Genomic DNA, 14,296 nt, shown 5'->3' on the forward strand with positions numbered 1-14,296 from the left:
GTATATTATTTCACGCTTAACATTAACTTTTGATATTTCATTTTGTTTTCTGTAATATAATTTATTTATAGTTTATTTGTAAACAACCAACTGCTAGAAACACTGATGGCCGGCCCATACGGTGGGGATTTTATAATATTGGGATGCCAGTAAAAAAATATATTATTTGTATTTGTCGCCATGACTGCATCTCGATTGCATTTCGAATAAAATTGATGCTCAAACCCAAAGGTCACAACGAGTATTTAAATATGAATGATTGAAATGGTATTGAATCATTACTTTTGATACCGTACATCATTTGTGGCAACATGTGTAAAGCCCTTTTAAAAACTGAAAACTTTGGCAGTATTGTTTATGTCTATAGTTTATGACTTTATGTCAAAAAAATTGAAGTTTATTTGAAAGGGTCTTCGCATCTTAGAAAGCAAATTTATAATTTAAATTACTTTTATAGAGCAATAAGGAAAAGTGCTAGATTATTTATTGTCCATATAAAGAAAACGAGAGGAAAACATTAAATGCATCATGCCTATAAAAATGTAAGTATTGTTTACAGAACAACACTGTAACTACAAGGTTACAGAAAAAATATTTTATACATTAACTTGGGTCCTGTGAACTAGACAAAAACAATAAAAGTGTTACTTAGACCCCTGAATCTCTTATATAATATAAGAGGTGACGTAACTCTATATAAGTGGTTCTTGCGTTGCCCGCTTTATTAGCGCAGATTTTCTAACACGGGACCAGAAAATTGTTTTATGTCCTACACTACAAGTCTTACAATCAAATTTATCGTACTTTATCTAGTTGTTTGGCGTAGCGTTCATTTTAACGTTGGCCTCTAAGCGTAGTTAAAAATTAAAACAACAAGAGGATAGTACTGATATTAGCCTAGCCTATAATTAACTTACTAATAAAAAGAAAAATTCACTGCGTTGTGCGAAGCCATAAAAGAATATATTTATTTCTTTCAGAAATGTCCATGAACAACATGTCGGAGCATTCTCGAAACTCAGATGCTTGATTAGCATTTTTGGAGTGCAATGTCAAGAACAAACTCAGGATTTTGTAGTTAATAACTTGGCAAAAGTGCGGTTGCACTTCAGGGTACAAAGTCAAACACTTCCTCTATCATGCAACATTTTAGCTCTGCCACTCGAGAACAATAATAAAATTAGAGTGATAGTATCATGCCAAGATACGGATGTACCATTTGTTTCAAGAGTCTTGCTAGACAGATGGACACAGGTTGGGAGTAAGCAGAATTGTGACATAGCTGTTGACAAGTTCCGCACATGCTTAATAAGTTTCATAATTTTTGCTAGTAAGTTTGATGATTTCTGCCCTGCCAAAATATATAATGATGCTGATTTTACGGACTTCAACTTAACTGCTCCTGAGGGGAGTATAGCTGTTCACAGGGTCATACTAGCGGCTTACAGTGATGTGTTCCGAGCTATGCTTAGCCACGAATGGAAGGAGACAATGGAGGGCCGTATTGAGATTGAAGGGGTCACTCTGCAGACTCTCCAGTACCTGAAGCAGTATATGTACCTCCGGAAATTGCCTAATGATGGACTGAAACCTCTACTTTTGCTAGCATCATACTATTTGATTGATGATTTGAAAGCAGATTGTTTATCAAAACTAGTTCTAAACTACAAGTCAGGAGAGTGGAGCAGCCTTCTTGAGTTTGCTGTGGAAAACAAATTATCAGAATTGACTTCTGCTATAATGCTGGTAAATTCAGCTGTGGACTTTGATCACCAACAGGCGCCAGTGAAAAAACAAAAAATAGAACAATAACCATTACCTAATTAAGTATTGTTATATAAGTAAGGCAACATTCAAGTAGGTAATAATTTTAGATTAAGAAGTAATTTATTAAAACTTTCATGCCCAATTAATATTTGTGTTTTATATTATTGTCCTTCTTTTTCTTCATATACCTAAGTAGTTTTTAACCATTAATATTTAATATAATATTAAAGTCGCGGGATAAGCCGCCATTAAATTAATTTAGTTTTCTACAAGTAAACTAAGTAATTTATGTATCTACAAATTAAGATCTACTCTTTTATATGTATAGACAGTCAACCAAATCTTGGCACTAAAAAAAGGTAGGTCTCACCGGGACGGTGGCAGAGTCATCTACGAGCCATAACCATAACACTTAAAAAACTGATTGAAAATGTTGGGGCGAAGGTTTAATTCCCATAGAAATTTGAATTTTGAATTTCGCGCCATTTTCAGAGCCAAGATTTAGTTGATCGTCAGTAGTAAAAAAAAGTTGGCGGCCGACTATCCAAGATGATACCAATTTTCCTTGTAGGTAACCCTAAAAAGACGAACACTACCGGTACCTCTACTGTCAGTGTCAATGTCAATATCTCACCTTTCGTAATTGTTCCGTAACGACTTTTGTTTTAGTGCTTTTACTACTTTTCCAATCGTAATCAAACAAGTGTGATTCAATTCTTATAAGAAGTAAAAGTAATACCTAAGTACTGTACAGGCATATTTGAGTTTTAGGTTGAATATTAATAGATACCCTATTTTAAATAGTCTGTTGCCTGCGTTGGTAATTATTATATCTTCTTTCAAGCTACATCAATAGCTAAAAGTCGTCATGGGCATAAAAGTGTAAGTATTTTGAATGAATATGTGATGTTTTTAACTACAAGGTACCACATTCTTGGCTGTCCACAACGTTGAATCCATACTGAGGCTTTATGGGAATGCTGCCGACATTAAGTACCCTTTTGATTGAAAACGCCCGCTCCATATATGTATTTATACCGACTTTATATAACATTTTGTTCAGAATCAAATTCATTTGTTTCAGAAAAGTCAAAGAACAACAGCTAAATTCATTCCTGAAACTCACATGTATTATTGGCATTTCTGATGGACCTAATATGAAATGTGTAACAGATCAGTTCAATGTTAATGATTTGGTTTCTGTACGTTTGAACTTTGCTTGCAATGGTATGGGATCTCCCCTTGTATGTAGTATTTTATCATGGAACCTTAAAACGGATGATGAGTGTAAAGTCAAAGTGAAAGTTTCTTGTCAAGAAACTGACATACCATTTTATTCAGAATGGGTGTGTGATAAGAAATGGAAAAGAATAGGAGAGAGATTGTCTTCTGATACAATATTAGACGATGTCTATATAAATGTTATTAATATTAATATAACTACTTGTAAGGTGGAAGAATCTCGCCTTACGAAAATTTATAATGATGTTGATTTCACTGATTTTAACTTAAGTGCAGTTGATGGTAGTGTGGCCATCCACAGAACATTCCTTGCAGCCCACAGTGATGTGTTCCGAGCAATGTTAAGGAATGAGTGGAAGGAGGCAAATGAAGGCTGCGTGCAGATAGAAGGAGTCACTCGGCAGACCCTCCAGCACTTGAAAGACTACATGTACCTCCGTACTTTGCCTGATGAAGGCCTGGAGCCTTTGCTATTGCTAGCTTCTTACTACCTAATGGATGATCTGAAAGAACAGTGTGTCTCTAAGCTGGCTCTCAATTGTACATTAAAAGATTGGAGCAGACTTTTAGAATTTGCCGCAGTTAATAAAATATCTGAATTAATCAGCGGTCTGATGCTGACAACCCAACCAACAGCTGTTCAAAAGCAGAAGGGGAAGGACCTTGAAGATAAGCAATAGTACTTACATAATGTTGGAGACAATCATTTCCATATGTTATAAGAATTTAAATATAAGGAATAGTAAATTATGTCGGAAACAATAATTTTATGTGCTAAACAATTACTTATTCACAAACTTAATATCTTTGACTTTGACTTTTAGAATTTGCCGCAGTAAATAAGAATTAATCAGCGGCCTGATGCTCACTCACTGAACAGTTGTTCAAAAGCAGAAGGGGACGGTCCTTGAAGATAAGGAATAGGTAGTACATTACATTGGAGACAATCATTTTCATATGTTATTAGAATTTAAAGATAGGAATAGTACATTATGTTGGAAACAATAATTTTATATGCTAAAGAATTACTTGTTCACAAACTTAATTGTCTTAATTTTATAATTTAGTATGACTTAACAGTGTGCTTGCTTATTATTAATACATAACACATTTTGAATAATACACATTTTTTCTTACTTCCCTTTTCCAGAGGCCTTTAACCATCAAGAGGGCACCTTATACTGGTCCAGAAAATCGACTTTAAGGTTTAGTAAAAGTCGCCTGGTTTTCGAGATTTTCACACTTTTTAAAATTTTAATACTTTTTTTTAAAATTTTAGGTAGAATTAAAAAAAAAAACTGAAAATCTCGAAAACCTGGCGACTTTTACTAAACCTTAATGTCGATTTTCTGGACCAGTATAAGGTGCCCTCTTGGTGGTTAAAAGGTTGTCCGTTAATTACCTAGCACCCGGTATAAAATACCTAAAATTTCATCCTCATAGGAAAGTACTTACGGTTTTCATGGAAAATATACTTACCACACCTTTTATTTATGTTTGTCGAACGAGCAAGCAAAATGAAGTTCTTACATTCGACTTATTAAGAGGATACGGTAGCGAAAATGCTAAAATGGAAAGGAGCCCCCCTTTCAACTTGGGAATTTTAGTTAAATATACAAGTGTTATTAACTAGATTTATCGAAAAAAAATTGTCCATTAAGAACAACTCAGTCAAAAGATATTTCAAAAAAATCTTTAAAATCGAGGTTCCGCTCTCGACTCTTTCCTCCTTCAAAACTTAATCAATCGGAACGAAATTTGAGAATCTGAATAACAATGAAATAATCTATGTCGGACCGTTTAGCTTTTTTGGTTAATTGTTAAGAATCTTGAGTATCAAACCTTTTTTTGCGCCACAATGAAAAAGGCCGTTTTTGGAAAATTTTGATTGGCTCTAGAGTCTTTAAAAAGCAGAATATCAAAAAAATCAAAACGGTCCGACACAGATAAAAATAATAACAATCTGTGTTGAAAAAATCATTGCTCTATATTCAAAAACCAGGGAGGAAATAGTCGAGAGCGTTTGTATGGAAAATTGACCCCTACCGTATCGTCTTAATAGTGCTGGCACTGCTGGCGGGGGGCAATTCGATGTTTTTTTCGACTACGATGCGGGGTACGTAGCCAAATGCACAATTTGTGATAATAATATATCGTTATCGTAGTAGTTTGTATGGAAATTTCCTTTTTAGGGTTCCGTAGTCAACTATAGTTTCGCCATGTCTGTCCGTCCGTCCGTCCGCGGATAATCTCAGTGACCGTTAGCGACCGTTGTTAAACCCCCCCTACATGTAGAGTGGGGTTGCTGATCAGTCGTTGCGAATCGGAAAACCTATGTGCGGGCAAAGTGTTTTCACTGGGAAGGAAATTTGAAGGAATTTTAGAGGAGGTTTACCTACAGCAAAAATGCATTTTCACTACGTGCGTAGCCGAATGGCACAAACGCTCACGAAACGAAACGCTCGTAGATATCTATCTCTATCGCTCTTGCGTACCTATTGGCGCGACAGAGCCAGACTACCATTCGCGGCGTTTCGTTTTCGTTTCGCGTCGCAGAAATGCCAATCGGCTACTGCACCTGGCCATTTTACACACTATTTTGAAGGACCGGCGGAAGCAGGATAATAGTCATTACTGTCATTATTTAGTTTTACAAGTAGGTAACGTTGTTGTTTTACCGCAAGTGCCAATATTAATACTCGAGTAATTGAAAGATTCCAATATTGAAACGCGAGAGTAGTCCGTGGTTCAAAATGTGGCATCTTGAACGTTGCGAGGGTTTCAAGGCGCGTAGGTCATACAAATTTACCCACCGAGTAAATTTTTCACCACCAACACAAATAAAATGCTAACTGTAAAATATCAAATTAAATCAAATCCATCAATTTATTAAACATATAAGTATGAATAGTATGATTCAATATTATCATTTATAGGTAATTTCTTCTAGCCATCTTATGGTGTTTCCACACTGGGCTGTTATTGTTCTTGTAGTCCTAAGTGAGTTTTCACATTATCCGATCCGATATCGGATGTAGGACCGATATCCCAAACATTACAGGCGCCATCGTGGATTTTTTCCATTGAAATCCTTCCGACATCCGATGTCGGATCGGATAATGTGAAAAAGGACTAAGGCACCCCTGAGGTGCAAAGGGCCTTCACAAGCTCGCGCCACGTCTTCCTATCTTCAGCGACCGTTCCAGCTCAAACCAGCCGCTCTCGTAGCTCATTTTCGACGGACCGCTTCTGTGAGTGGACAGGGCGCCCGGGCTGTTATAATTGTTATAAATGTTATATAACATGGTGTGAAGGGACACCGTGTTATATTTATTTATAGAGTCTGTTCGGAAAGAGAAGATTCTTGAAATGCACCATTACAAATTAAAATTGGTAAGAAATTACTTTGCATTCTTGTGGATAAAATGCAATTTTACTAATCCGTTTTCGAAGAATCAAGAGAGCAAAAACTGGTAATAAGTTAGTTGGTCTGGTGAAAATATCTTTATTAATTGTTATATTGTAAAGAAAATGTTACTAATAATTGCTACCACATCTTAAAATGAGGTAACTGATATTTAAGCACTAATTCACATCACATTTAGGTATTGAGCTAAACCACGCTAAACGAAACACGTCGAAATCTACAACGTACCTACCTACCTATAAATCAATGCAACGATAATAGAGAGCGGAGAGCTACACGTTATGGACAAATAAAGTGTTTATAAATCTATCTATCATCCGTAACAATGTATCTGCGATGTGACAAGTTTACGTTTGGTCGTGCTCGCCCGGGGCAGGCGGCGGCGGCGGCGGCGGCGCGGCGCAGTGCGGCGCTATCGAGCGGCCGGGCGCGGGCGGGGCGCGACGGCGGCGGCAGTCGCGCGCGGCGCCCCGGGGCCATGGGTGGCGCGCTGCTGCTCGCTCTGCTGGCGGCCGCGCGGGCCGGCGAGCCCAACACCACCGTCCTGGACTACGACGCCTCGCCCGCCTACGAGCCGCAACCCACCGAGCACGTGGAGCGCGCCCCTCTGTTCCCCACCGATCTCTTCACCGAGGAGCAGCGCCGCTCCGGGGCCGTCTTCTTGCACGTGCTCGGCATGGGCTATATGTTCGTCGCGCTCGCGATCGTCTGCGACGAGTTCTTCGTCCCGTCGCTGGATGTGATCATAGAGCGGCTCGCGATCCGGGACGACGTGGCCGGGGCCACGTTCATGGCGGCGGGAGGCTCAGCCCCGGAGCTGTTCACCTCCATAATAGGGGTGTTCGTTTCTTTCGACGACGTGGGGATCGGGACGATCGTCGGCTCGGCCGTGTTCAACATCTTATTCGTGATCGGTGCGTGCGCGTTGTTCTCCCGCACGACGTTGACTCTGACCTGGTGGCCGCTGTTCCGCGACTGCAGCTTCTATTCGATCAGTTTGCTGGTGTTGATATACTGTTTCCGGGACAGCCTGATCTACTGGCAGGAGGCGCTGGTGCTGTTCTCGCTGTACGGCGCGTATGTGCTGTTCATGCGGTGGAACCAGCCCGTAGAGCGTGCGGTCAAGAAGATCATCTACAAGAACAAGGTGACGCGCGTCCGCAGCACAGACCAGCTGATGCCCACGGTGAGCTCGCCCGCAAGCATGCCACAACTCTGTCGCAGATTTTATAAACAACTCGGACACGCAAACTTACGCTTCGTTTGTATAACGTTTCGATTGTTCTGATTTTAGTGGTAATAATGCCGATCTTTAAGATTACTTATTGCCGCTAAAGCTATCAAGAGTTTAGTTATAAAATGTACAAGAAACGATAAATTAAAATTTCTATACTTAAGATAACGTTATCGGGACATTTCTAGAAGATAGAACTAAAATTTAAAGCGTAACTTTGTGAAACTAAAGTAATTAAACTAAAGTAATTGAGTTGTTTGGGTCCGATAATATTACAATGCATTTTCAAGGTTCGTCACGTTAACGTTGTAAGTACTTGTTAAACAAATGTGTTTTCGTTAAATAATGACAACTATAAAGTAAAAATGGAATTTATTTAATAAATTGACATAAGTAAGATGAAAATTGTGATTTGAGTCCATTGCCAAATTGGATATAATTACTTACTCGGAGACGATTTGATTCTCATAACTCAGTCATAACATATTGACATAGCTGGGCATTAACTCGTTAATCCGTTAATCGTTAATTAACGAAGTTAACATTTCGATTAACGGATTAACTTTTAAGTTAACTTGAAAAAATGTTAACGGACTCGTTAACTTCCGTTAAATTTCTCCGAGTCCGTTAATCGTTAATCTAGTAGGGCACAGGCGCCATCTGCGCTGCGAAAAACACGTTCTGAACGCTACTATAAAAGCCCGAAATACGGCAAATCCTATGATTTGCCGGTAAATCCTAGGTTTTACCGATGTCGATTGCTAAAAGTCCGAAATATTACCTAAAAAAGTATTCTTCACGTGGATTTGCTTTTACTAACTTTGATTCGGTGAATCCTAAGCTTTACCATGGCGACTGTTGTAGTGATAGGGCAGCAAATTCGAGCCCTATTTACGACCACATTCGCTTCCCTAGCCTCTACCGCCCAAAGTGCCACAACAGTCCCGTCACCGCCAGCATCTCTCCTGACACAGCTCTTGGCAGTAGCTCAGGCGATCACTGCCTTCCACGTGCAGCCTAGAGTTCAATGGGCTAGCTGTACTTCGGCCTTTTACAGAAATATAATACGTTATAGTGGATACTGATGCAACTAAATATTTAAAGAAAAGTTAATTTTTTTTCACGTGTTAACGGATTAACGATTAACTTTAACTTACGTTAAATTTGTCGAAATGTATCGCTTTAACGATTAACGAAGTTAACTTTTTTAGTAACGGATTAGCGATTAACGAAGTTAACTATTTGATTAACGGTGCCCAGCTATGCATATTGACATCGTTTTACCTTTAATTACCTAATAACAATTCCTGACGAATAACCCATTGGCATTTATTTGACAGACAATGATAAATCACGATAGAAACTGTTATGTATAGATATGTGGGTACTCATAATATTGTAGATATACCTTCAGCCTGGAATAAAGCATCAGCAAAAATACACTCAAAAAATACTGAGAACATTTCATGATGATTTTGAACGCTGGATGGATTGTGTGAAAGAGGATATGAGGAAGAAAGATGTGAGTGTTGAGATGACAAAAGATATTAGAGGAGAATGGAAGAGGAAGACGTGTTGTACCGACCCCACATAACGTGGGATAAGGGTAGGAGGAAGAAGAAGAAGAAGATTTCATAAGAATTTTGGTGCCAAGTACTAGTGAAAATTCTTCTTGGCAAATAGATTTTTTTGGGGTTTTGATATGCAGTAAGTTTTTGATACATTTAAGAGCTCTTGTCCATCGAACACATTTAAACTTGAATACAAACGTTAAGTGACAACCCTGAATGCAAAATCTGCGCCATAGTCCATGTAAATTTAGACAATTTAGTGACTTGTTTAGTCTTTTGATAACCCTAGATATTATTTATAGTGCATCGGTACCAGGGTTTAACCAAATCGCATTTCTAACGGACCAGTGGCCGTATCATGGTCGTGTTCTTTATCCGGATTCCTTTGACATAATGATTGAAAGTCATAATGTAATTAATGATTGCCAGATTATCATTAGTCATAATTCTGAAAAGCGTAACTTTTCAGGGTTTTCATTAAGGTCATCTATAGATTAGTTAGGTTAGGTTCGTTTCATGGAAATTCTGAAATGTTACGCGTTTCTGAGAAATATCAATTTGGTCCATTTTTTTTTCAAAGTTTCCACCCAGAATCGCGAGCTCTTTCAATCCTAATAGGAGAAAAAAAGTATCCCAAGGTTTTTCCCATTCCGTTAAGTACCATTTTTTCATACATTTCGTATGGCGGTAACGGAATGGAAGGTTTGAAAAATTTAAGGAAATCTTTTTTTTTCTTCTATCAGGATCGAAAGAGCTCGCGATTCTGATTATTAATCGCGTAAAAAATACCCTTGTTACAAAAACAGTGGGGTGGACAACTTTGAAAAAAAATGGCGCATTTATAACTAACGAAAATGAATTCTGGACAAACGATACTTCATGGGAAGCAATAGAGACCCCCTAGATATTTTAATAGTACATCGATAATGTCAGGGTCGTGTCTTAGCCAAGTAACATACACACCAGGAGGCCTAGCAAAGATGACAATCATTGATACAGAACACCAATCGAAATGTATGAAAACGGGCACCCGAGTTTTCGTATTATTTCAATTATTTGTCATTCATACATTTTCCTCTTTCCGTTTGGTGTTTGTCGATGTACAGTCAAGGCATTAAATATCGCATAAGCAATAAAGTCGTGTATACATATTTTTGGCACTTTGTCCGTACCTAATATTTATATTTATGATACCTTGTCATAAAGGGCTGACTGTACGATTGTCACTTTGGCCAGGCCCCCAGGCGGACATAGAGTCAGTCCAAGATGATGCAATGATTTTGAGATCCTCGCCGGCGCTAATGGTTTACGTCTACGAAATTATGACATTTACTTAACCCTTGCAAAGACGGGGCTATCAAAATCGCTGCCAGTTTATCTGTGTGTGACTCTAAGCCTCCGGGCAAACCTCATAGAACATTCAGGCGTTTTCTACGGTTTAGTACCGTTTGGTAGCCAAAATTTCGTAACCGGTTACAAACCGGGAATCTTGATTACCATTTTGTAGACGGTTACTGACTGAGTGATATTGGGCCAGAGTAATACCGTTTGGTAACTAAGTTTTGTAACTGGCTACAGATTGGGAATGAAGATTCCCGGTTTGTAGCCGGTCACGTATTGGGCCAGCGTGGTGCCGTTTGGTAACTAAGTTTTGTAACTGGCTACAGAACGGGAATACAAAATTCCCTGTTTGAAGCTGGTTGCGTATTGGTTCCTGAGTTACTGATCGGAGTTTCTACCAAATCGAAGCTAACCGGTGTACATACGGACAGACGGACAGAGCGAAACTATAAGGGTTCCTAGTCAACCGTTGACTACGGAACCATACAAAATTACTCAATGCCAGCATTATTCGAATGAATCATGTACGGCAGAAAAAAATACGGGATATTTTTTAATTGTAAATTGACTTACATGTGCTTCCAGTTGAGATTTGCCCCGCTGTACCTTACAGACCGAAATAACCATAGATATCTCACCCTAAAATGAACTTCGAAAAAAAAAATGTTGGTATTGAATTTATAAGTTAGCTATGGATTTTCGGTTGACATAGCGCTTTTTGGCTTGAGAGGGCAGTAAAGTATTATACTCAATGAAAATAATAAGCATTTTCGCCCTTTTGAGGCTTAATTTTTCCCAACCTGTATAATGTTTCCCATGACCCCGCCTTGATCCGAGAGCCATGAACTAAATCAATAGAATCGATAATGTTTGAACCGAAGGTTACACCGCTATAATGAATGAACAACTTAGGTATTTGCCCGGTCTGGCTTAGTGGTTAGTGACCACCTGCTGAGCCGCGGGCTCGATGAGCTTCAGATTGGAATCTAATCTCGGGAAGGGCATTTATTTGCGTGATGAGCACAAGGGCCCATGTCTCGTAGCTACGTTACAATTTACAAGTGGTTGTCAATGTCTAATATGACAAGTTGGAAAGAAAATTCCGCATGTAACTTGTAACTTACAGTTTCGAAAAATGGGCCTCAGGTATTTGTTCCTGAGTCATGGATGTTTATTGTTTTCTATGTATAACTAATATAAGTATCTGCATATTATATGTCTGAGTACCCGCAACACAAGCCTTCTTAAACTTACCGTGGGACTCAGTCATTTTGTGCGAGAATGTCTCTAATATTTATTTATTTTCCCCTCACTAGCTCGGAAACACGTGTTTTGTCCTTTAATACCAGCGGGTAAAAACTCATTTTATCCACTAGTGGGTAAAGTAATTTGACCTTGAATAAAGTAAAATTAACTGCTTTTTTTTGCGTTGTAGTTTCCTCGCTATAGTGAGGGGAAAAGTTTTGTGTTACACTCGGGTGCAAATGTATTTTACTTCTCGTGTGTTAAAAAACTCGCAAGTTCAGGATTCTATTCTCGAACCACTCGCTTCGCTCGTGGTTCAACTATAGAATCCTTTCACTTGCTCGTTTTTCAATTCCACACTCGGCGTTAGAATGTATTTTAACTTTGCCCCTTGTATAACAAATAACTATTGTTTTACAAGGGGGCAAATTGTTGTTGCACGAGAAAGCGGAAGATTGCAAAATTAAACCGTGAGCGAGCGGTTCAAAAAGTGGAATTTGAGCGTCCCGAGGGTATTAAGGCAAAACTAACTTTAAAGGTTAACCTAACTTTGCCACCGACTGACACACAAAATTTTTCCTATCTGTCAAAATTCCTCCTTTTGGAAAGATAGGCGTGAGTAGGTATATTTATGTTGATTTGTCTATGATCATTGATAATTATCTATGGTTGTTGGAGGCCCGTTGCCATGGCAACAACGCACTTATGTAACGCTCGCGTGCATCGCATCACGTGCGAAGTTCCTTATATTTCTAATCGAGCAACATCGCTATTCCAAACTTTACTTTATTAGCTAAATATTTAAGTTCATTTTTGCACGGGAGAAATATGTATGTTACGTCTTTTTCGTCTGCGTACAGTAAGAGTTCTTGCACAGTCAAGGTCATATACATGTACTCGGACAAAGTGTCAAAATAGGTATACAGAATCTTATTCGTGCGCATTAAGGTTGTGTTTACATATTTTGGTGCTTTATCAGTATAGGTATTTCATACATAGACTGTAGTAGCCAGTTCCAATATTGGAACAACTACGAAAGTTTCTGTTTGAAAGTGAGCGTTATTTAAGTCGTTTTTAGTATAACTTAGGGGTTGGAATTTAAGTATTTTGTATGGAAAGGGTGGTATTGCGTACGATTAGTATTAGCAACTGTTGGGCTTTGATGGAAGTGGGTTAAAGTTTATGGTTTGGGTTGATGTAATCGTGTTAGGAAATAGGGTTAAGGCTTGTTCTAGTACTCCAGTTTATACACGGTATAGCATGACTAAACCGAAAGATTTTAATTACGATTTTCTGAGGGAAAAATAAAGATATAATGTGTTAAAATTATGACGTAGATGTATTTACACATAAAAACAATTTTTAGTAGCGCTCATGGCCACGGGCCACGGTGCAATTTGAGCACGCTACGGCAACCGCTACGCCGTAGGCCTTCTACGGCGCTACGGACGCCTACGACAGGCAAGCGTGACCGTTTATTAGTGAAAACATACTTACTATCGACTTAACAATATTTACTTAGTACTTACCTCTATACAATACTAGCGGAATGCTCCATATAAACGTCCGCCCCCCATTTTAGGGGAGTGGGGGGTTAGAAAGAGAAAATGATTTTCTAAAACTCTATAATTAATGAGTCTGGCGTAATGCACATGGTCCTATGAGGCAAAAATAAAGATATAATGTGTTAAAATTATGACGTCAAGGTTCCAAAATCATGAAATTTCGCCTAGATAATTAATAAAATAATGTTAAAATATTGAACAAAAATATATTTTTGTGTTAGGTCCAGATTTTTGGATGTATTTACAGGCTCATATAAATCCAAAAGCAATATTTTAGTAGCGCTCATGGCCACGGGCCACGGTGCAATTTGAGCACGCTACGTTTTGCAACCGCTACGCCGTAGCATGTTGCACAATCTAAATATACTTAAACAAAAATAATAAAAAACGGTTGCTACGGACGCCTACGACAGGCAAGCGTGACCGTTTATTAGTGAAAACATACTTACTATCGACTTAACAATATTTACTTAGTACTTACCTCTATACAATACTAGCGGAATGTTCAAATATACTATTTTATTTTATTTTTTTTCCGATGTTCGAGTTCCCCATTTTAGGGAGTGAAAAACTGGGGGTTAGATATATAAACAAAAAAGAGAAAATGTAGCCTATTTTTTTTTTTTTATTATAAATGGGCTTACTCTTGGCCACAGACTAGCCAAAGGCAAAGACGTGGCCTACGATGGAGTGAGCTCGCCCAGAAGATGCCTGTTCACCCTTGATTTGAAGGTTGCCGGGTTATGTTATGACTCCATACCTTCTCGACTCGACTTCAACTCGACTTAAAAAATCACGTCTATTCGTCGCTCCGTTTTGCCGTGAAAGGCACACAAACGAACAGACACCAGGGGCGGTTCACTCCGCGTTTCTTTCATACATTCCGGCGGCCGCGAGTTCGCGC

The 14,296-nt window shown here is 38.7% G+C and overlaps 3 protein-coding genes across 3 annotated transcripts in view; all 3 read left to right on the top strand.

The window, feature by feature from the left end:
- The first annotated feature begins 276 nt into the window (after positions 1–276).
- LOC125235004 lies at positions 277–1,903 on the top strand. The gene is made up of 2 exons (XM_048141453.1): positions 277–542; positions 981–1,903. Exons 1-2 carry the CDS (start codon positions 529–531, stop codon positions 1,810–1,812), a joined length of 846 nt encoding a protein of 281 aa, XP_047997410.1. The 5' UTR covers positions 277–528; the 3' UTR covers positions 1,813–1,903.
- A 489-nt stretch (positions 1,904–2,392) lies between these two features.
- On the top strand, positions 2,393–4,121 carry LOC125234730. Its single transcript, XM_048141106.1, has 2 exons — positions 2,393–2,649; positions 2,852–4,121. The coding sequence occupies exons 1-2, from the start codon at positions 2,636–2,638 to the stop codon at positions 3,687–3,689; spliced, it is 852 nt and encodes a 283-aa protein (XP_047997063.1). The 5' UTR covers positions 2,393–2,635; the 3' UTR covers positions 3,690–4,121.
- Positions 4,122–6,914: 2,793 nt separating this feature from the next.
- The window catches only part of LOC125234666 (sodium/potassium/calcium exchanger Nckx30C), a 151,079-nt gene continuing 143,697 nt past the window's right edge, over positions 6,915–14,296 (top strand). The window contains exon 1 of the mRNA XM_048141006.1: positions 6,915–7,622. Coding sequence (XP_047996963.1) covers positions 6,915–7,622 — 708 coding nt within the window. The remainder of the gene's footprint in view (positions 7,623–14,296) is intronic.

The sequence above is a fragment of the Leguminivora glycinivorella genome, chromosome 16 (assembly GCF_023078275.1).
Source record: "Leguminivora glycinivorella isolate SPB_JAAS2020 chromosome 16, LegGlyc_1.1, whole genome shotgun sequence".
Lineage (NCBI taxonomy): Eukaryota > Metazoa > Arthropoda > Insecta > Lepidoptera > Tortricidae > Leguminivora > Leguminivora glycinivorella.